The sequence below is a fragment of the Leucoraja erinacea genome, chromosome 1, assembly GCF_028641065.1.
Source record: "Leucoraja erinacea ecotype New England chromosome 1, Leri_hhj_1, whole genome shotgun sequence".
NCBI lineage: Eukaryota > Metazoa > Chordata > Chondrichthyes > Rajiformes > Rajidae > Leucoraja > Leucoraja erinaceus.
In genome coordinates, this window is record NC_073377.1 from 88,882,738 (window position 1) to 88,906,664 (window position 23,927).

A 23,927-nucleotide genomic window follows, 5' to 3' on the forward strand; every position below is an offset into this window, starting at 1 on the left:
AGGTCATCGAGAAATACCCAGCCAATCTCAATCAATGGTGAAAAGAGTCTCCGACATGCTGGGCTTTATCAGTAAGATTCTTGAGTATTGAATTTGGGATGCTATGTTGCACAAAATATTGGTGAGGTTGCACAGGAGTATTGTGTTTGATTTTTGTCATCTTCCAGTAGGAAAGATGGCATGAAGCTGGAAGGTGTATAGAAAAGGTGTATAAAGATGTTGCTCCCCCACCCTCTTTCTGAGTGGGGAATCAAGAACTATAGAGCATAGGCTTAACATGAGTGGGGAAAGATTTCATAAAAACCAGAGTGGTAAAGTTTCACACAGAGGATGGTGTATGTACAAAATGAATTCAGAGAACGTGTTTGAGGCAGGCTCAATAACTACATTTAAAAGGTACATGAATGAGAAAGGTTTAGAGGAATATTGGTCATACACCAGGCAAATGGGACTAACTTAGTTGGCCACTTGATCAGCTTGGGTGAGTTGGAGCAAAGTTGCTACCATAATGTACGACTAATGGGCCTGTCCCACTTAGGCGACTTTTTAGACAATTGCAGGAGACTCAATGGTCACCACATGTTTGCGGGTGGTTGCAGGGTAGTCGCCGTCATGGTCGTGAGGAGATTCCGCATTCTGGGAATTTGTAGCGGACTCATTATGTGGTACAACCAGAATGAAGCCGCCATGGAGAGTAGCGAGAATTCTCGTGCCGTAGGTGGGTCGCCAGGAGGTCGAAGGTTGTAGCCAGTGGTGACCGGTGAATTTCATTGTCTCAAAGGGGGAAAAAACGTAAGCAGTAGGGTGTGTGTGCAGGTGTGTGTGCAGGGGTGTGTGTAGGTGTGTGTGTGTAGGTGTGTGTGTGTGTGTGTGTGTGTGTGTGTGTGTGGGTGTGTAGGTGTGTGTAGGTGTGTGTATACAGGTGTGTGTGTGTGTGTAGGGGGGGGCGTGTATAATATAAGCTATATTTAAGAAGGAGTTAGATGTGGCCCTTGTGGCTAAGGGGATCAGGGGGTATGGAGAGAAGGCAGGTACGGGATACTGAGTTGGATGATCAGCCATGATCATATTGAATGGCGGTGCAGGCTCGAAGGGCCTAATGGCCTACTCCTGCACCTAATTTCTATGTTTCTATGTTTTCTATGTGTGTGTGTACGCGTAGGTGTGTGTGTATGTGTGCGCGCGTAGGTGTAGGTGTGTGTGTATGTGTGAGCGTGCGTAGGGGTGTGTGTGTGTGTATGTGTGTGTGTGTGTGCACGCGCTTAGGTGTGTGTGCAGGTGTGTGTGCACGATGGGCAGGCATTATCTCATTTTCCTCCAAATGTCAAAGGTACTAAATGGACTGCAATAACTGGCTTTGCACCCTCCCCCTAAAGCCATTCACTAACTACAAAATTAGCAAGTGATAGAAAGCTATGAATAATGGTAAATTGTTATGTTTGTTTTAGACTGAAGAGGTCAGATGTCCCCAAGTGTTGGCAATGGATCTACTGTTTCTGAATTATGGCTCTGCACCCGTCAGATCAAAAACACACATTGATGTTTGAAGACAACATCAAATGCAAATAGTAAACAGTAAGAACCAGGACAGAATGCAAAATGTTTAAATGCATTGCAGATTAAATTTGACGAGGGAAGTGTGAGGTAATATGTTTTGGTTGGTAAAGCAAAGAGAAGCAGTGTAAAATGTATGGTAGCATTTCAAAAGGAACATGAAATAGAAAGACTTAGGGTTATATGTACACAAACATTTGAAGGCAGAAGAATAATTTATTTATCTTAGACATTTCATTATTGGCAAAACTGAGACCGATTAAATGACAGTTTCGATGTGCTGAATGCCATTTTCTTTACTTGAAAAATCCATTTAATATTTCCTTTACTGTTTATGCCAATATCAGTGAAATTAACAGAGCCATTTTTTTTTTCTATTGCCATTTTGTTATGGTTAATGAAGTAGACTCAAATCTATCAGAAAATAAAATATTGTTACGTGACTAGAATCACAATTCTTTTGATACAAATGTCATGAAATCACACCCAGATGAAGTAGGCTAGCATTAAAATCCCATGCCCCCAATATTCCACCACCCATCAATAAAGGTGCAAAACTCTAAAGACACAGTGGATCCAAAAGTGTGTGCAATAAAAGAAGGTTCTGTCAACTTTTATTAAACAACAATTGCAAAGCACAAATGCACTAAAATTGAATCTGTGATACATAAGTGCACTTACGAATGTAGACAAATAAATCCAAAGGTGGAATTTTCACTTTCTTCACGCAACTGACTCAGTTTCCTAAGGGTAAGAAAATGATTTCCAATTAGGATATCTATTTGCATACAGTGTTTAAAAAACACAAAATAACTCCACCAAAAATTGGGTCGTGCATTTGAATATTCAAAATTGGGTAAATCAGTTTAAGAAATGCGACTTTATACACTTCTATAACACCGCCCCTCAGCCTCTTACACTCCAAGGAATAAAGTTTGAGACCACACATTCTCACCCGGAAACTTGGACCCTCAAGTTCTAGCAATATCCTCATAAATCTGTTCTGCACTCTTTCCAGCTTAATGTCATCTTTCCTGTAGTAGAACAACCAGAACTGAATACAATACTCCAAGTGGAAATTTATCAACATCTTAATAAAAAGACACAAAGTGCTGGAGTAACTCAGCAGGTTTGGCAGCATCCTTGGAGAACATGGATAGGTGACATTTCAAGTTGGGACCCTTCTTCAGACTTTGTGGGAGATTAGACAAGGTGCATACTGTGAAGAATCAGTCAGCCAGGAAACAAACAAAGAGGGAAGATTGATGAAATAATGTGCTGTGCTGACTTGCATGTATTAAAGGGGGTGCAGTAGCCTGGGAGATTTTCTGCAAATGGGACTTCACAGTCAGATTCACTTGACCATAATTCTATCTCCTTGCGTCATTCCATTTCCCATGAAGTGACAACTGAAGTCTACTCCAAGTGCAACCTCACCAACATCTTAAAATAAAAGACACAAAACGCTGGAGTAACTCAGGAGGTCAGGCAGCATTCCTGGATAGGTTAAGTTTCAGGTCGGGATCTTAAAGAGCCTGTCCCACCTTCACGACCTTTTTTACTCGTGGACATTTTTCAACATGTTGAAAAAACTCCCCGACCTACTTGATGCCACGAGTACCTACGACCTGCATCATGACATACCTACAACTTCGTGACGACCATGTTGTGAGTACGAGTCAAGGACAAACTCAGCAGAGGTCGTGAAAGTGGGACAGGCCCTTTACACATCTTGTACATGTGCAACATGACATCCCGACAACTACTCTCAATGCCCTGACTGATGCAGTGCGCCAAAATCCCTTTTCACCACCCTATCAACTTGTGATTCCACTTTCAGGAAACCATGTACTTAACCTCCAAGTTCCCTCTGTTCTACAACACTTCCTGGGACCCTACTTCCTGGTGAAAGTCCTAACTAATTTCCAAAATGCAATACCTCATGCATATGAATTGAACACCATTTTCCATTCTTTGAGAATGTTTTATAACATTCAGGGAAGCAACGCACCATCTTCGAGTCCCATTTGCTGCCAAAGAATCTCCTGTCTGTCCTGCAAACTATCAAACTTGCTGGAGTTTAGAGGGATAGAAACATAGAAAATAGGTGCAGGAGGAGGCCATTCGGCCCTTCGAGCCTGCACCGCCATTCAATATGATCATGGCTGATCATCCAACTCAGTATCCTGTACCTGCCTTCTCTCCATACCCCCTGATCCCTTTAGCCACAAGGGCCACATCTAACTCCCTCTTAAATATAGCCAATGAACTGGCCTCAACTATCTTCTGTGGCAGAGAATTCCAGAGATTCACCACTCTCTGTGTGAAAAATATTTTTTCTCATCTCGGTCCAAAAAGACTTCCCCCTTATCCTTAAACTGTGACCCCTTGTTCTGGACTTCCCCAACATCGGGAATAATCTTCCTGCATCTAGCCTGTCCAACCACTAAAGAATGTTGTAAGTTTCTATAAGATCCCCCCTCAATCTTCTAAATTCTATCCAGTCTTTCTTCATATGAAAGTCCTGACATCCCAGGAATCAGTCTGGTGAACCATCTCTGTACTCCCTCTATGGCAAGAATGTCCTTCCTCAAATTAGGAGACCAAAACTGTACGCAATACTCCAGGTGTGGTCTCACCAAGACCCTGTACAACTGCAGTAGAACCTCCCTGCTCCTATACTCAAATCCTTTTGCTATGAATGTTAACATACCATTCACTTTCTTCACTGCCTGCTGCACCTGCATGTCTACTTTCAATGACTGGTGTACCATGACACCCAGGTCTCGTTGCATCTCCCCTTTTCCTAATCGGCCACCATTCAGATAATAGTCTACTTTCCTGTTTTTGCCACCAAAGTGGATAACTTCACATTTATCCACATTATACTGCATCTGCCATGCATTTGCCCACTCACCCAGCCTATCCAAGTCACCTTGCAGCCTCCTAGCATCCTCCTCACAGCTAACACTGCCCCCTCCAGCTTTGTGTCAAACGCAAAACTGGAGATGTTGCATTCAATTCCCTCATCCAAATCATTAATATATATTGTAAATAGCTGGGGTCCCAGCACTGAGCCTTGCGGTACCCCACTAGTCACTGCCTGCCATTCTGAAAAGGACCCGTTTACTCCTAATCTTTGCTTCCTGTCTACCAACCAGTTCTCTATCCACATCAATACTGAACGTGTGCTTTAGGTGTGTATGCTAATCTCTTATGTGGGACCTTGTCGAAAGCCTTCTGAAAGTCCAGATGTAACATATCCACTGGTTCTCCCTATCCACGCTACTAATTATATCCTCGAAAAATTCTATAAGATTCGTCAGACATGATTTACCTTCCATAAATCCATGCTGACTTTGTCTAATGATTTCACCACTTTCCAAATGTGCTGCTATCCCATCTTTAATAACTGATTCTAGCAGTTTCCCTACCGTTGTTAGACTAACTGGTCTGTAATTCCCCGTTTTCTCTCTCCCTCCCCATTTAAAAAGTGGGGTTACATTAGCTACCCTCCAATCCTCAGGATCTACTCCAGAATCTAAAGAGTTCTGAAAAACTATCACTAATGCATCCACTATTTCTGGGGCTACTTCCTTAAGTACTCTGGGATGTAGCCTATCTGGCCGTGGGGATTTATCGGCCTTTAATCCATTCAATTTACCTAACACCACTTCCCGGCTAACCTGGATTTCACTCAGTTCCTCCATCTCATTTGACCCCCGGTCCCCTGCTATTTCCGGCCATTTAAGTCTTCATTAGTGAAGACAGAACCAAAGTAGTTATTCAATTGGTCTGCCATGTCCTTGTTCCCCATGATCAATTCACCTGTTTCTGACTGCAAGGGACCTACATTTGTTTTAACTAATCTTTTTCTCTTCACATATCTATCAAAACATTTGCAGTGAGTTTTTATGTTCCCTGCCAGTTTTCTTTCATAATCTATTTTCCCTTTCCTTATTAAGCCCTTTGTCCTCCTCTGCTGGACTCTGAATATCTCCCAGTCCTCTGGTAGGCTGCTTTTTCTGGCTAATTTGTATGCTTCTTTTTTTTTGATACTATCTCTGATTTCCCTTGTTATCCACGGATGCACTACCTTCCCTGATTTATTCTTTTGCCAAACTGGGATGAACAATTGTTGTAGTTCATCCATGCAGCCTTTAAATGCCTTCCATTACATATCCACCGTCAACCCTTTAAGAATCAATTGCCAGTCTATCATTTTTCTCATACCCTCAAAGTTACCTTTCTTTACGTTCAGAACCCTTCTTTCTGAATTAATTATGTCACTCTCCATCCTAACGAAGAACTCAACCACATTATGGTCACTCTTGCACAACAAGACTGCTAACTAACCCTTCCTCATTTCTCAATACCCAGTCTAGAATAGCCTGCTCTCTCGTTGGTTCCTCTACATGTTGGTTTAGAAAACTATCCCGCATACATTCCAAGAAATCCTCTTCCTCAGCACCCCTGCCAATTTGATTCACCCAATCTATATGTGGATTGAAGTCACCCATTATAACTGTTTTACCTTTGTTGCACGCATTTCTAATTTCCTGTTTGATGCCATCCCCAACTGAACTACTACTGTTAGGTGGCCTGTACACAACTCCCATTAGCATTTTCTGCCCCTTAGTGTTTCGCAGCTCTACCTATATTGATTCCACATCCTCGAAGCTAATGTCCTTGCTTTCTATTGCGTAATCTCCTCTCTAACCAGCAATGCTACCTCGCCTCCTTTTCTGTCTATCCCTCCTGAATATTGAATATCCCCGGATGTTCAACTCCCAGCCTTGGTCACCCTGGAGCCATGTCTCCGTGATCCCAACTATATCATAGTCATTAATAGCTATCTGCACATTCAACTCATCTACCTTATTACGAATGCTCCTTGCATTGAGACACAAAACCTTCAGGCTTGTTTTTACAACACTCTTACCCCTTATACAGTCATGCTGAAAAGTGGCCCTTTTTAATTTTTGCCCTGGATTTGTCTGCCTGCCACTTTTACTTTTCACCCTGCTACCTATTGCTTCTACCCTCATTTTACACCCCTCTGTCTCTGATCACACATTTAAGAAACCCACCACCTCTTATTCTCTGTTTATTATCTTTTTCTTCTTTCCCCCCTACATGTTGGGTCTGAGTGCTTCCCTTCTCTGCCTCTTGCCTCACACTCTGTCTACTAGCTTTCTCTATTTGAGTCCCTCCCCCCAACCGTTCTAGTTTAAAGTCTCCCCAGTAGCCTTTGCAAATCTCCCCGCCAGGATATTGGTCCCCCTCGGGTTCAAGTGCAACCCGTCATTTTTGTACAGGTCACCTTCCCGAAAAGAGGTCCCAATGATCCAGAAACTTGAATCTCTGCCCTCTGCACCAGTCCTTCAGCCACGCATTTATCCTCCACCTCGCTCCATTCCTACTCTCGCTGTCACGTGGCACAGGTGGTAATCCTGAGATTGTTACCTTTGCGGTCCTTTTCCTTAACTCTCTTCCTAACTCCCTAAATTCTCCCTTCAGGACCTCTTCTCTTTTTCTACCTATGTCATTGGTACCTATATATACCACGACCTCGGGCTCCTCTCCTTCCCATTTCAGGATATCTTGGGCACGTTCAGACACATCCCAGACCCAGGCACCAGGGAGGCAAACTACCATCCGGGTCTCCCGACTGCGTCCACAGAATCGCCTGTCTGACCCCCTAACTATAGAGACCCCTATTACTACTGCCCTCCTCTTCTTTTCCTTACCCTTCTGAGCAACAGGGCTGGTCTCTGTACCGGAGGCCCGGCCACTGTCGCTACCCCCAGGTAGGCTGTCCCCCCCCCCGTACACAAACAGGAGTACTTATTGTCAAGGTGTACAGCCACTGGGGTAATCTTTAGTCCCTGCCTCTGCCCCTCCTAACCGTGACCCACTTGTCTGCCTCCCATGGTCTTGGAGTGACCACCTCTCTGTAACTCCTCTCTATGACCTCCTCGCTCTCCCTGACCAGACAGAGGTCATCGAGCTGCTGCTCCAGGTTCCTAATACGGTCCCTTAGGAGCCCCATCTCGATGCACCTGGCGCAGATGTGGACGTCTGGAAGGCTATCGTACTCCATGACCTCCCACATCTGACATCCAGAACAGTAAACTACTCTGGCACTCATTCTCCCCCCTTACCCAGGATACAATACAAAGTGCTGGAAGAAATCAGCAGGGATCCGACTCCCAATCAGCTGCTTTCTCTAGCCCGCTTCCACCAATCAGCGGCTTCCTCAAGCCCACTTGTTTTGAAATACTAATGGAACGTTACAGATTTGGGTTCATCCTCCCACACCAACGGCTCCTGGGGATTCATTGAAACTTACCGAATAGTGTAAGGCCTGGATAGAGTGGAGGTGGAGAGGACATCTCCACATGTGGGGGAGTCGAGGACCAGAGGACGTAGCCTCAGAATGAAAGGACATCCCTTTAGGAAGATGCGGAGGAATTTCTTTAGTCAGAAGGTGGTCAATCTGTGGAATTCATTGCCACAGAAGGCTATAGAGGACATCAATGGATATTTTTAAGGCAGAGATAGATTCTTGATTAACACGGGTGTCAGGGATTATGGGGAGAAGGCAGGACAATGGGGTTACAAGGGAAAGATAGATTGAATGGCAGAGTAGACTTGATGGGCCAAATGGCAGGGGCTTACTACTGCCCCCCACTGTCACCCTGGCTGTGCTAAGATGAAAAGGAAAAGTCAAGTCAATTTCATCCTATCTTACCTTCACCCTCTTCTCAGTTTCCTCACTAATGCCTCCTGCACCAAAACCTCAGCACGAATTCTCAATCACAGCACTTTGCCAAAGGCATAGCCTCTCCTAAAAATAGCCACTCTGCAAGTTCCCACCTTGCTTTTATGAACCCCTAGATTTCACCTCTAGAAACTAATGGCTATTTTTCTCCCATGCTGCTCCTCCCTCTTTCAGCTCTAGTATTTCTTGAAACTAACCTATTGGTATTCTACCATTGTTTTCCAAGTCTCCAGTGCCCCTCCTCCTTTCAGCTCCACAGTCCACGTTGAGAGATCAACCAATCAAAGTAACAGCGGCAAATATGCAGGAGCATCCAAACAGAGCCACATACTAGCAGCTCCAAACGTGGTAAATGGCAGACCACTCAATCACCTTTGAACTCCGTTATGTTAGCATTTTCCGCAATGCTCGTGAATAACCTCAAAGCGATGCTGATAACTTCACACCAAACTATCACATTTTGGTTTAAAGATTTAAAATTTCAGTTTTGTAAATATAACTGGGTATAAGTAAATATGAAGTGCAGAGACACAAGAGATTGCAAAGGCTGCAAACGTCAGCAAAAAATAAAGTTCTGGAGGAAGTCAGTGAGCCAGGCAACATCTGTGGAGGGAAATGGAGAGACGGTGTTTCGGGTCTGGACCTTTCTTCAGAATCTCCTTTTTTCAAAAAAAGACTTATGGTCTTTGGGTACTGCTTGCAAGGAGAGTATTGATCATTCATTTAACTCCCCAATGGCAAAATCAGTGAAAGCACTCCCACACCACCTAGTGGGGATTCAGACACAATCTAACAACTTGATCAGTTGTTTCATAGTGATCTTAGAAGAACAAATCCATTGCTGTTGGTCTACAAATAGGCTAGACTGGAGATAAAAAATCCTCTCCGAGGATTATTGTGAATATGACCATTTAAAAAAATAATTAACTTACTATTACTCATAAATTAAATTTTAATTCTTCAGCTGCCTCAATGGTTAATGAATTCAAGTGTCCAGATCATCATCCCTGACCTCGGGATTACCTGCTCAGTAACATATTTTGTTACAATTGTCAATCAGTTGCAGGCAATATATTTTCTACCAAGAATAATGCACATTCCTAAAATAATACGCCTGTATCAACAAAATTAGTCACAGGTTTATTTTAAATAGTAACGATAAAATTTATACTCAGCTTTCTGCACAGTAACAAGAGAAAGTAATGCAGGTAACGTCCTGTTTCAGTCTAAAGAATGGTCACGACCCAAAATATCACCTGTCAATTTCCTCCCCAGATGCTGCCTGACCTGCTGAGTTCCTCCAGCACTGTATTTTGCAGGAGATATAGTCCATTTACCAGTAATGTTAACCAATTTGTTATTTTTTATATTGATCACAAAGAACACTTACTTGGAAATCATTATTTCAGAAAGAATCTCTTCAAACTTCTTCTGTGGTTCTCCATTCACATATTTCTCTCCTTCAATTGGGACTATCTGAAAGTCAAATTTTGATTATTTGGGATATGAAAAACGCTCTTCCCTTTAGTGTGGATAATTAAACATAAAGGTGGTCCCAAACACTTAGTTGCCAAGCATCTGACAGCAAATAGCATGTTTTAAGCAACCACATTTACATATACAGAACACCTGACTATCCAAACATGCAACAGTTAAACACAGCAAAACACAAACAAAACTTTTGCTTTTAAAAATCATCTCATCAGTTTTGGCATCCGCTTGCAGGGTTCCAGATCGCTACAAAATAAAGCACACTAGCTGAAATCTCATTTGTGCTCCTTTTTAATTATTTACCAGAATTAATCTATTACTGATGCTTAGACCATAAGACATAGGAGCAGAATTAGGCCATTCAGTCCCTTGAGTCTTCTCCATCAATCATGGCTGATCTATTATTCCCTCTTTACCCTATTTTGCAACTTTCTCCCATAGCCTTTGACACCTTCTTTACACTTACTAATCAAGAAACTATCAAATTTGTTGTTTACAATACCCAGTGCCTTGGCCTCCACAGCCGTCTGTGGCAATGAATTCCACATGTACACCAGTCTCTGGCTAAATAAATTCATCCTCATCTCTTTTTCAAAGATACGCCCTTTTACTATGAGGCTGTGTCCTCGGGTTCTAGACTCTCACATTTTTGTAAACCTCCTTTCTCCATCTATCTGGGCCTTGCTTTATCTGATAGGTTTCTGGAATTCAAATACAATTATGCTGATAACAAAGAATTGGAGTGATTTTAGTGTTGCATTAGCCATCATTTTCCAAAAAATTAGATTGTGGACAGGTTCCTGCACATTTGAGGAAATGCAAATCTACTTTTTAAGAAAGGAGGCAGAAAGAAATCAAAGCAATCAACCTGTTAGCCGGACACAGTAGCCATCATTTTCCTAATTTCCTATAATACAGGATGCAACATCAAGTTGTGTTGAAGATAATATTCAGCATTGATTTATGAAAGGGAAATCATGTTCACTCTATTGAAGTTCGAAGGTATTTAGTACAGCAGTTGCTGATGCAATATAGAATTTTCAAAAGGTCCCACACATACGGTCACTGAAAGAGGTTAAGGCACAGAATTGGGGTGAAATACTAGCATGAAGAGTTGGGAATAAAAGGGTCCTTTTCTGGTTGACAGCAGAGTAACACATGCATAGCTGCCCCAATCCTTTCACATTCTATATGAATGAAAAAAAACAAAGAGTATTACTCAGGCAACATCTCTGGGGGACATGGATAGGTGACATATCAAGTTGCATTGCTTCTTCAGACTCCATCTAAATTATTAGCTGAGGGAACCAATATAACAATTTTATGTCATCCTCAACGTAGAAATTATTGGGAAGAGAGTCATGAAATGAGTAAAAAGATGATTCAAAGGGCTATAAAGAAGTTGAATGAATGCGAGAGTCTAGGACTAGAGGCCGAATAGCCTAATTCTGCTCCTATCACTGGGAATATGGCAGATGGAGTACAATATGGGAAAAAAGTGGGGTTGTACACTACATTAGTAAAAAACATTGTCTCACTACAATTAAATAAGACCTTGGGAAGATTACATCTGGAGTAGTGTGTAGAATTTGGGTCTCATTACCTAAAGGGGAGATTAATTTAACATGGCATCATATGAGCATTGATATAGTAGGCCAAAGGACCAGTTCCTGAACTACAGTGCTTTATGAATGATATATAAGTGCAGCAAAAGTTCACCAGTGGGTACACAGAAAGATTAGATTAGATTCCTTTATTGTCATTCAGACCTTTCGGGGGAGCGCAGCAACTTTAACAAACCAGAGACCACACACAAATGTGACCTTTGCGACAGAGACTGTCACTCCCACATTGGTCTCTTCAGCCACAAGCGACGCTGCTCTGGCTGAGGTTTGGAGCAAGCAGCCAACAACTAGCATGCATCGCCCATGGTCAGTCATGACCAAGGGTGGCCTACTACAAAGTGTAGCAAAAGTTCACCAGATTGGCTCAGGAGATGGCAGGCTAATCATACAAGCACAAATCGCATTGAATAGATCACTTTCTTCAGAGTTTAGAGGAATGAGAAATGATGTTAAGGAGACTTAGAGGGCTTGACTGGACGGATGTCTTCCCTTCTACCTGGAAGAGTCCAGAAAACAAAAAGGAGATTATTTGGGAATGAAATGAGAAGCAATTCCGTCAATTAAAGTGCAGGGAATCTTTGAAAGTCTCCACCCAAGAATGCTTTGAGACTTGGTCATTAATTGTATTCAAAACTGTAATAGATACATTTCTGGATCATTGGGGCATCTGAAGATAGGGTAAGGAGATGTACAGTAACATTCTGAGAATCCATAACCAACTACTCTATCAGGGTGTTCAAGAAGGAACTGCAGATGCTGGAAAATCGAAGGTACACAAAAATGCTGGAGAAACTCAGCGGGTGCAGCAGCATCTATGGAGCGAAGGAAATAGGCAATGTTTCGGGCCGAAACCCTTCTTCAGACTGATAGGGGGTGGCGGGGAGAAGGAAGGAAAAAGGAGGAGCCCGGGGGCTGAGGGATGGGAGGAGACAGCCCGAGGGCTGAGGAAGGGGAGGAGACAGCAAGGGCTAACAAAATTGGGAGAATTCAATGTTCATGCCCGCAGGATGCAGACTCCCCAAGCGGAATATGAGGAGCTGTTCCTCCAATTTCCGGTGTTGCTCACTCTGGCCATGGAGGAGACCTAGGACAGAGAGGTCAGACAGGGAGTGGGAGGGGGAGTCGAAATGCTGAGCCACCGGGAGGTCAGGCAAGTTCTTGCGGACCGAGCGGAGGTGTTCGGCGAAACGATCGCCCAACCTCCGCTTAGTCTCACTGATGTTGATCAGCTGACATCTAGAGCAGCGGATGCAGTAGATGAGGTTGGAGGAGGTGCAGGTAAACCTCTGTCGCACCTGGAACGACTGCTTGGGTCCTTGAATGGAGTCGAGGGGGGAGGTAAAGGGACAGGTGTTGCATATCTTGCGGTTGCAACGGAAAGTGCCCGGGGAGGGGGTAGTACGGGAGGGAAGGGAAGAATTGACAAGGCAGTTGCGGAGGGAGCGTCTTTGCGAAAGGCAGACATGGGGGGAGATGGGAAGATGTGGCGAGTGATGGGGTCACGTTGGAGGTGGCGAAACTGATGGAGGATTACTTGTTGGGTGGTTGTGTTAACCAAGTGATCTTTGCCATGAACCCCAGCCACTCAATGAACCCCAGGTTCTGCACTCCCTGTCCACACATCAGTACCAGACTCTGGCAGTCCGTTTAAACCCTCCTGGATGGTTTCCACATTCCATTTAAACCTACTGGGGCTTTATTTCCCATGCTCCCATTAAATGTAGCAGCTTCATAGAACATTTAATATTCTCCTGCTTAACATCTTAAAATAAAAAGGTATTTTGGACTAATATTAGAATCATATCCAATAGTCTTGGAATTCTGTCAGTTCAGCACCAAAATGCCAAGCGGATTGGATTAGCAGTTTTACCATATTGTGGCACTATCTGTGGTTTTATTATGGTGGAGCAGGCTCAGAGCTAAATGGCTAACATTTCATTTCCTTAGTCTTGAGCTGGAGTGAGAATATAATTCAAATTAATGCATCTTTAATGAAAACTTAGATCGCAAATTAAAGCAGTCAGAACAAAATAAAATCTAGTAATTGGTATCCGCCAAAATCAATCTTTCATGATGAAAGGATTATGCATACAGCTTTGAGCTAATCAAAAGATAGCATGAGTTAAAATAACAAGATTAAATATAATTCATGGGAGGAAGGTTAGACAAATGGAAAACAAAGGAGAAAGGAATATTATTTTCCAATGAAATGAATGTTACCACATTCAGCAATTACTGGCATCACAACATTACCCTGGAGAATCTGGCTCTCCAATTTCACAAAGTAGCAGATCCCATTGATTTGAAGAATCAATAATTTCTTAGTGTTTACAGCATTTAAATATTTAAAATATAATACTTAATTTTATGATTTAAAGTAATTTTAATAATTTAAATGTCTTTATAGATCATGAACATTTATAAATTAAATTACCTACTAGTTTTAACAAGTGATGTTCACACATCAGCACCCAAACTCCAGTCTTCGAGACTCAGGATTCCATCAACCTATTTGGGCTTTTATACCTGACTCGGGTATGTTTGGGAAAGTGGAGACCATTGGCAAAGAGAAAAATTCAGTTGGATCCAGGCCGTTACAGAATCAAATACACCAGCTACTTTGCACAAAGTGTTTATGCAAAAATGTCAATCAAACAAATGATTAACAAATCTATATTATTTTGACATTGCTAATTGTTCAAGGTTTTGGTTTAATTTTCTTCAATGCCATCATATTTTAAAGCACTATATAGGGCATCAATAGGTAGACCAATTAAAAAATCTCAACCAAAGGAAAGCAACTTTGACAAAGCTGTAGACTTTTAGTACTGTGGCAGTGACATCTTTAGATTGGCCGAACTGTTATAACAGATCCTGAAATATCAGCCTATTGACTCAAGGGGTAAGAGTGCAAATAAATGAGATAAGCTACACGCAGTAGAACCAAATGGTATATTTTACTCCCAAAAAATATATTTTTTTAAATTTGGGAACTGAAACTCATTGGGAACATTAAACAAAAGGGTAAGCCTTGAATCTCCTTTGCATTCTGGAATACGTCTCTCTGAGCTTCTTGAATCTGAAAAGCTGTAGAAACATGTGTCAAGGGTTATGGGACCAAGCAGGAAAGTGGAAATGACACAAGATCAACCTTCATGTTATTCTTCCAGTCTGAAGAAGGGTTTTGACCCAAAATGTCACCCATTCCTTCCCTCCAGAGATGCTGCCTGTCCTGCTGAGTTACTCCAGCATTTTGTTTCTACCTTCATATCGAGTTAATGAGAGTCATAAAGATGACAGAACGGAAACAGGTCCTTCACTCCATCTTCCAATGCAGGCTAAGCTAGCATACTTGGCTAGTCACATTTGCCTGCCTTTGATCTATATCCCTGAAAATGGCTTAGGATGCTTATTGAATCACTGCTGACCTTCTGGTGAAAGTGCTCTCAGTATCGTAGGTTACAGAATCACATGATTAAGACAGTAGTGAAGATGATATAGTAATAATGCATTTTCAAATAAAAATTCTGCTAACCTTACATTCTCTATGAAATTATCACTTGAAGTACCTTAAAGACTACATCATTTCCATCATTGTTTATTGTCTGAAACACTTCCCCAAAGACTCCCTCTCCAATTTTTTTACACTTCCTGAGTTTGGCTAATGGTATGCATTCGTTAAAGGAAATTGGTCCATTTTGATGACATTCATGGTATATTTTCTCTTCATCTGTTAGCATCACTGACTGTAATAATTCAGATGAAAATTGTTCCTGTAGAATAATTGAAAAAAGTTACAATGCATTTTAAATATTTGCAGCTTAATGTTTATCATGAATTAATATTATTAATTCTTGCCATTCATTTTACTGGATTTTTCAAGTTAAAATATAAAATGATAGTCAGTGGGCAATATTTTGATTTATTATTGCTCCATGGAAAAGGCAAAACTTTCAATTTTAATTAAGTGGCGTCAAAGCAAAAATAAGCTGACCAATTAATATACAATTTTATTAACAATGACAGGACCAGAAAACATTTTAAATATCTTCGTGGACAGTGCCAGATTCTTTGCAGGAAAAGTTAAAACTGCAATAATTTTTTTTAATACTTTAGGATTCCAAGTGTCATCCTACATGCCAAGTATAAAGTCCCAAAATGTTGCTGTATGCCTTCAGAGATGTAACAATATATTTTTTGGCATTACATTATATTCAAATATTCATATTCTGCAACTGAATAAGTGTGGCTTAAAAATACTAAATTTTCATGAAGTTGTTCAACCTTCCACTTTCTCGGTACTTCTCATCCTGCCACAAAATCTAGCACATTATATTTATGCTTTCATTCGCTCACCTGCAGGATGCAGATGTCACTGGCAAGGCCAGCATTAATGCTCCTTTCCAAATAGCAAAGAAAATAAATGAGTGCAACTGGCTATCATTAAATGCAACAGCATATTCAAAGATAACTATAACGGTCGGAACACTTGATTATGTTTCAAAATGGTCAAATTATTTATCAGCACTGTATATATTTGCAAACTTTAATCAAATTTGTGAATGACATCACAAACGTCAAACTGTGCTGACGAAGCATGTAACCATGCTGAAAACAGATCAGATCAAAAAACACTGACGCTCAGTATTTTAGTGCATCTTTCAGTAGACAAATGCAAAAATATTATGATTCGCTATTTTTTGGCTTTAAAAATTCCAGACAATTCTTTCAAATGTTCAAATATAAAATGAATGTTGGTGTGCAATATATTGACTGTGCAGATCCATAATTGTTCCATTAAAAAAGCAAAATGCTTAATTTTAATCCATTGGAGTCAAAGTTTTTATACTTTCTTGCATTTTATATAAAGTTAATATCTGTAAACTCTAGCCATATTTCTTGCTAGATCTCTATACCCACCATCAAGGAACATCTCAATGATTTGGATCTTCGAATGCTCTTGCAAATTGGTGTTGCAGATACATTTTCCATCAAAATCAACCTATCCTGCGGTGCAACCAAATCGCTTTGATCGCAGCTATTTATTTTTTGTAATGGACTTTTGTCAAGAATGCTTTGGTCCAATTTCAAAGGCGTAATAACTGAAATAAAAAGGAACACTAAAAATCAAACTCAAGTTACCAACTTGATCTCAACGTTAATGGCAAGTTTGACGACAAAGTAATGCTTATTTTTTTTGAAAATGTTTTGAATACACAACAACTTCACTGCATCATTAAAATGATCCAGGTAACAAATTCAAGCTACAACTACATTATGTTCAATGCTCAAGGGGTTAAAATAAAAACAACATACAATAACAGTACGAAATTAATTGTATTAAGACAAGTGGCAGATGGAATATAGTGTAGCAAAGTATGGAGTCATGCATTTTGTTGTAGGAATAAAGGCGTAGATTATTTTCTCATTGGGGAGAGAATCCAGAAATCGGAGGTGCAAAGGACTTTGGGAGTGCTGGTGCTAACTAAAAAGTTAATCTGCAAGTCGAATTAGTAGTAAAGAAAGCAAACGCAATGGTAGCATTTATTTCAAGGGGGCTTATATAGTATACAAAAACAGGGATGTAATGCCGAGGCTCTATAAGCTGCTAGTCAGGCCACATTTGGAATATTATGAGTAATTTTGGGCGCCATATCCAAATAAGGATGTGCTGGCTCTGGAGAGTGTCCAGAGGTTTACAAGAATGATCCCAGGTTAACATATGATGAGCGTTTGACAGCACTAGGCCTATATTTGCTGGAGTTTAGAAGAATTAAACTTACAGAATAGTGAAAGGCTTGGATAGAGTGGATGTGGAGATGATGTTTCCATTAGTGGAAATTAGTCTAGGACTAGAGGTCAGAGGCTCAGAATTAAAGAATGTTCTTTTAGGAAGGAGATGGAAGAATTTATTTCGTCTGAGGGTAGAGAATTCATTGCCACAGAAGTTTGTGGAGACCAAGTAAATGGATATTTTTAAGGCAGAGATAGATAGATTCTTGATTAGTACAGGTGTCAGGGATTAAGGTGAGAAAGCAGGAGAATGGGGTTCAGGGAAAGATAGATCAGCCATTATTGAATGGCGGATTAGATTTGATATGCCGAATGTTTCATCAGTCAATGAAAGTAAGCATGCAGGTACAGCAGGCAGTGAAGAAAGCGAATGGCATGTTGGTCTTCATAACAAGAGGAGTTGAGTATAGGAGCAAAGAGGTCCTTCTGCAATTGTGCAGGGCCCTAGTGAGACCACACCTGGAGTATTGCGTGCAGTTTTGGTCTCCAAATTTGAGGAAGAACATTCTTGCTATTGAGGGAGTGCAGCGTAGGTTCACAAGGTTAATTCCCAGGATGGTGGGACTGGGCTTGTATACGCTGGAATTTAGAAGGATGAGAGGATATCTTATTGAAACATATAAGATTATTAAGGGTTTGGACATGCTAGAGGCAGGAAACATGTTCCCGATGTTGGGGGAGTCCAGAACCAGGGGGCCACAATTTAAGAATAAAGGGTAAGCTATTTAGAACGGAGATGAGGAAACACCTTTTCAGACAGAGTGTTGCAAGTCTGTGGAATTATTTTCCTCAGAGGGCGGCGGAGGCCAGTTCTCTGGATGCTTTCAAGAGAGAGCTAGATAGGGCTCTTAAAAATAGTGGAGTCAGGGGATATGGGGAGAAGGCAGGAACGGGGTACTGATTGGGGATGATCAGCCATGATCACATTGAATGGCGGTGCTGGCTCGAAGGGCTGAATGGCCTACTCCTGCACCTATTGTCTATTGAATGGAATAATTCTATTCCTTTCACGTCTGATCTTATGAAGTGGTTTCTCACTTAACCATATCAGAAGGTAAAAAAATATTAATTCAACACCTTAGACAATAATGCAATTTATGAGAATGGTCCAACATCCACAAAAGCAATATTATTGAAAGTTGTTTGGAACATATTAAAGCCCACAACCACAACATAAAATTGGCAGGGTTGCTATTGACTCTGTCAAAAATCACAGCTCACATTTCTGAGCTGATTGCATTATAAATGTCAAATCGTTTTATTTATATCAATTGAAGCAAACGCAACATCACCAAACCTTTCTTTCTTTTGTGGAGTGAATGAGCTGCCTTGAATCTAGACCAATTACGAGAGCTCAAGGGCGTGAGAACCGATGATGAGTTCATAAATGTTGATTGCAAGTTCTTTTTCTAGGTAAAAACAATAAAAGAAAACAGTTATATTGTGCAGAACATAGGCATAGGCACACAGTTGCCCAACCTTACTTACGTCTGGAAGAGAGGATAGTAGCAGGAATAGTCTTGGCTGCCAGGGACTCAGCAGAGGGTTGGAGAATACTCATTCTCCATGTCTCCTCTGCAAACTCTTCAACCTTACAAGATTATGCCACTTTCACCTGTTCCTTTCCCATATGACAAACCTTTGTACCTTTGTTGTTTGGGATGTGGCCAGGAAATACCATCTGCCCAGGTGTAGTGGAAACAAGTGAACTGTGAGGAATCCTGCCTGCATAAAACATCTTGGAGGAAGAAATCCAGTTTGAGGAGAACCTGGAATCCAATCTCTTCAGAATGGAACAAGCAGCCAATACAAAGTTAACGATTGCATTCCAAACGTGAAGGGGCCCCAGATTTTACCTCAGCGAAATAAGCTATTGCTGAGAGGGTTCAGCTTCCTCCCATCATGATTCCGGATGTTAATGCTGGCAGAGGCTTTAAGAATATAGTAGAACATTAACAATCTGCCCTCAAGATACTACAAAGGAAACAAGTGGCTCATCGGGGTGCACTTTGGTTGTCCTCTCAACTTGCATGTTCTCCACAGCATCTGCACAACTATCCATCAACTATTAGTCCAGTCTGCTGCAACTCACAGGAAGATCAAGTCATTTAGGCCCAGAATGGTCTTGAACGGCCAAATGTAATCACCTCCATTCCACAAGTATAACGTTCAAAATTGGGCACTGAAGGAGGACTCAGTTGCTGTCTTTAAAGATGCACAGCAGCAAAGGCACTTGGAAGTGTTACTTCTTCTTCTTGCATATGGCGTGCACAGCCTAAAGTTGTAATGCAACTTGTTCTGTTTGATCTTCCGTTTGTGCACGCCAGGTTGATTGCTTTCGTCAAAACATGGTGGACCACGTGAAGGTTGCAATGTTACAGAAGTATTCCTTAAAAGCAAGCAAGTGCACAAGACCTTGTTACTCTACTCTCAAGCTGTGCCAAACAACTGGACAGACATTTTTCAACCAGTCCCTGCAAACCTGTACAAACCTGTCTGCTTCAAAGTCTCCATTGTCCCTGTACCCAAAAAGACATGGATTACTGGTGTTAATGACTACAGGCCTGTCGCACTGACCTCTGTAGTCATGAACATCTTCGAAAGACTTGAGCTGGCCAAGCTAAAAAATATCACTAACCCCATGCTGGACCCTCTGCAGTTTGCATATTGGGTCAATAGATCTGTGGATGGTGCAGTCAACCTGGGCCTGCACTTCATCCTCCAGCACCTAGATCGCCAGGGGACCTATGCGAGGATTTTATTTGTTGATTTTAGCACTGCATTCGACACTATTGTGCCAGAGCTACTACACTCCACACTCTCCCAGTTGCCTGTGCCTGAACCCATCTGTCAGTGGATCGCCAACTTCCTGACAGACAGGAAACAGCATGTGAGGCTGGGAAAGCACATCTCGGACCCGCAAACCTTCAGCATCGGAGCACCTCACGGCTGCATACTCTCCCCTCTCCTCAACTCTCTCTCTACACCAATGACTGCACCTCCACAGACTCCTCTGTCAAGCTTTTCAGGCTTGCGGACGACACAACCCTGATTGGACTGATCCAGGATGGGGAGGAATCTGCCTACATATAGGAAGTGACACAGCTGGCGTCCTGGTGCCGTCACACCAACCTGGAGCTCAATGCTCTATGGAAGACAATGGAATTGATTGTGGACTTTAGGAGAGCTCCCCCTCCCCTCGCCCCACTCACCATCAACAACACCACAGTCACATCTATGGAGTATTTTAAGTTCCTGGGAACCATCATCTCCAAGGATGTTAAATGGGGGGCCACCATCGACTCCAGTCAAAAAGACGCAACAGAGGATGTACTTCCTGCGGCAGCTGAGGAAACACAATCTGCCACAGGCAATGATGTTCCAATTCTATACGGCCTTCGTAGAGTCTGTCCTCACCTTCTCCATCATGGTCTGGTTTGACTCAGCCACCAAGCACGACACCCGGAGGCTGCAGCGAATCGTCCGATCAGCTGAGAAGGTTATTGGCTGCAACCTTCCCTCCATTGACGAATTGTACACTGCAAGGGCCAGGAAGCGAGCGGGTAAAATCATCTCTGACCCCTCTCACCCTGGCCACAAACTCTTTGAATCACTTTCCTCTGGAAGGCGACTCCGGACTGTCAATGCTGCCACAGCCAGACATAAAAACAGCTTTTTTCCAACTAGTAGCTCTACTCAATAACCAAAATAAACTTATTCAATAAATTCAATAAACTTAATTATATTTATTGTGGTGATTAAAAAGGAACTGCAGATGCTGGAAAATCGAAGATACACAAAAATGCTGAAGAAACTCAGCGGGTGCAGCAGCATCTATGGAGCGAAGGAAATAGGCAATGTTTCGGGCCGAAACCCTTCTTCAGATCAGTCTGAAGAAGGGTTTTGGCGCGAAACGTTGCCTATTTCCTTCGCTCCATAGATGATGCTGCACCCGCTGACTTTCTCCAGCTTTATTGTGGTGACTTGCTTAATTTTTGTTTCCTTAATTTGATATTTGCATCACTCCATATAATTTAACAAATTGGGTGGGTGGGGGCAATACTTTTCTATGTATTTGCTGCTTGTTATGAGGGAACTCTGGCAGGTTGTTATAGAGGCAGGTCCAACATGGTGAATGAGCAGCAGGAAAGGAAATAATTCCATATAAGCATGTTACATGACTAAATTCCATTTTACAATTGTTAAGATTTTCTAAGTGTTGGGGAAATGTGCAACAATGGCATCAATGAATGCAAAGCGAGTTGGCTTTCACTTTACCCTGGAATTGTTGTAAATTATCTAGTTCAAGTAGTAGCAAAGGTTTATTTAATTCAGACACAGACCACGTGTTTGTGTCCCAAACTGCAGGGATTGCATCAAATAAATCCCAGGGATACAAGGCAGTGTGTATTGGTCATTGTCTGCTTTCATCTGTCTGCTATTGTGCAGCAGGCACAGGATACCTTCGGATAATTGTCACTCATCATTATTTCAACACAGATCAGAAATGGCTGGACTTCTACTTTATGCATATGATTATTGTAATTTTTTTAATGCAGTAATTTTTTTAATGAAATTATGGCAGCAAATTAATTAATTAAAATGATAATTAGATCTTGCTTCAATAAAGTGTTTGGACAATCCACTATATTTTGAATGAGACTGCCGCAGAGGTCCGGCTCCCGAACCCGCCTAATTAATCGGTGAGGGCAGTTCCTATGGGTTCCCCCGTTGACTGAACCCCACTGACTGCCAGTATACAGAGTGGAGGTCACGGCCATAGTGGGACTGGGGCAGTGCCTGGCTGGGGGAAGGCTAAAGCATCTTCCACTGAGAGGAAATGCCTAACCCTAACCCTAACTCACCCCCCTTCCAGAGCTGGAGCCGCTTTGAGACCGGTTGCGGGCTCCGTAAGTGTGGCCGCTCAGCGAGTCCACCTCGGCCAGCATGCCCTTCTGGATCATCATGGTAATGATGGTGGGGAGCAGCATTGCCCTGCTCGCCGCCCGGGCCGCCTTCAGCACCCCCAAAGCGCCGGCTCCATCAGTCCGCCCGCTCGTTTTCTGCAACACTGGTGGACCAACCGACCACTCGCAGCACCCATCGGTGGCCCGACAGGCCACTCGTAGCACCCACCGGCTGTCTGACAGCCTGATTGACCACTCAGAGCACTCACCGGGCGTCCGACAGTCTGACCTAACACCCGCAGCACCCACCAGCCCGACCGATCCTTCACAGCATCCAACGGCCGACCGTCCAGCCTACCGACAGCCCTACCTACAGACTGATCGAATAACTGACTGACTGACTCACCCTAACCCTAGCTCTACATTTGTTATTTATCATTTTTATTTAACAGTTCACATCATTACTTTAAAGATAAATAAATTGTAAAACAAAATTATCAGCAAGGTTAGCATTACCTTTATTCCTTCGAAACCTTGCTATTGTTTTGATGTAATTAGGTGGCAGCCATGATCCCAGCATGCTCGCTGCCCAGCTACCATGAAACAAAGCGCGTGATTAGCCAATTCTTGTCCGACTCAATGTCAAATGTGCCTTGATTGGACAATTACTACTCACAAAATTTGAGGTTTTTCCTCATATTTAAAAAATATGTGCAGGTTTTGTTCTTGACAAGTTTCATGTATGATTTCTATAATATTTTTACACAATATGTTAAAAATTCAGGTAGTTACGTGATTTGGGTCACAAACTTAAACGAAAAAGCACCTCGGCCCACAGCCTAAAACCAGCATCTACAGTTCCTTCCTTTCCTGGAGTGACACAGAACCCAGAAAGCTTTGGGCAACAGTTCAAAACATGCTTGTGAGCATCTCTGCTGACTGAAAGTGACAAATCTTTGTCACAATTAGAGAATTGCTCCCAAAGCCGCTTGAAATATAGGCATCCATCCAGAACCCTTCTCTCCGTTCCACTACTATCGATTCCCTTTAATCTTCCAGATCATTGCCCTCCCCATGCACTGCTTCATTTTGGTCCAGGCTAGACTAGAAGCCCATTGAGGCAACAAGGTTCCCATGTTTGAATCAAAAGGCAATCTTTATTGAGCTCATTATTCAGCAAAATATCAACTCTAAGAGTTCCAGTACTTTTCACCCACTTTCGTCCTTTTGTTCATCACAAGCTTGCAAATAATTTTTGCTCCCTTTAAATAGTACAAATCTAAGCTAGCCCTTTATGTTCACATTCACTTGCCTCTGCAAGTTGGATGGATTCAGAACTGACTAACTCGTAGACAACAGAGGGTTGTGACGGATGTGTGTTATTTATGCTGGAGGTCTGTGACCATTGGAGTTCCGCAGGGATTCATGCTGGGATCTCTGATGTTTGTGTATATAAATGACCAGGACACGAATGTCGATGGGTTGCAGATGATACCAAGATTGCACAAGTTGCGCACAATGGGAAAAGCTGTTGTACAACAAAATATAGACAATAGACAATAGGTGTCGGAGTAGGCCATTCGGCACTTCGAGCCAGCACCGCCATGCACTGTGATCATCCACAATCAGTACCCCATTCCTGCCTTCTCGCCATATCCCCTGACTCCGCTATCTTTAAGAGCACTATCGAACTCTCTCTTGAAGGCATCCAAAGAATTGACCTCCACTGCCTTCTCCACTGCCTTCTGAGGCAGAGAATTCCACAGATTCACA

The 23,927-nt window shown here is 42.2% G+C and overlaps 1 protein-coding gene across 1 annotated transcript in view; it reads right to left on the reverse strand.

Annotated features, from left to right (window-relative positions):
- Positions 1-23,927, reverse strand: part of haspin (histone H3 associated protein kinase) — a 59,753-nt gene that overhangs the window by 11,933 nt on the left and 23,893 nt on the right. Inside the window, exons 5-9 of the mRNA XM_055638537.1 lie at positions 18,545-18,656; positions 16,375-16,556; positions 15,024-15,227; positions 9,729-9,814; positions 2,236-2,298 (exon numbers count right to left, since the gene is read on the reverse strand). Coding sequence (XP_055494512.1) covers positions 2,236-2,298; positions 9,729-9,814; positions 15,024-15,227; positions 16,375-16,556; positions 18,545-18,656 — 647 coding nt within the window. The remainder of the gene's footprint in view (positions 1-2,235; positions 2,299-9,728; positions 9,815-15,023; positions 15,228-16,374; positions 16,557-18,544; positions 18,657-23,927) is intronic.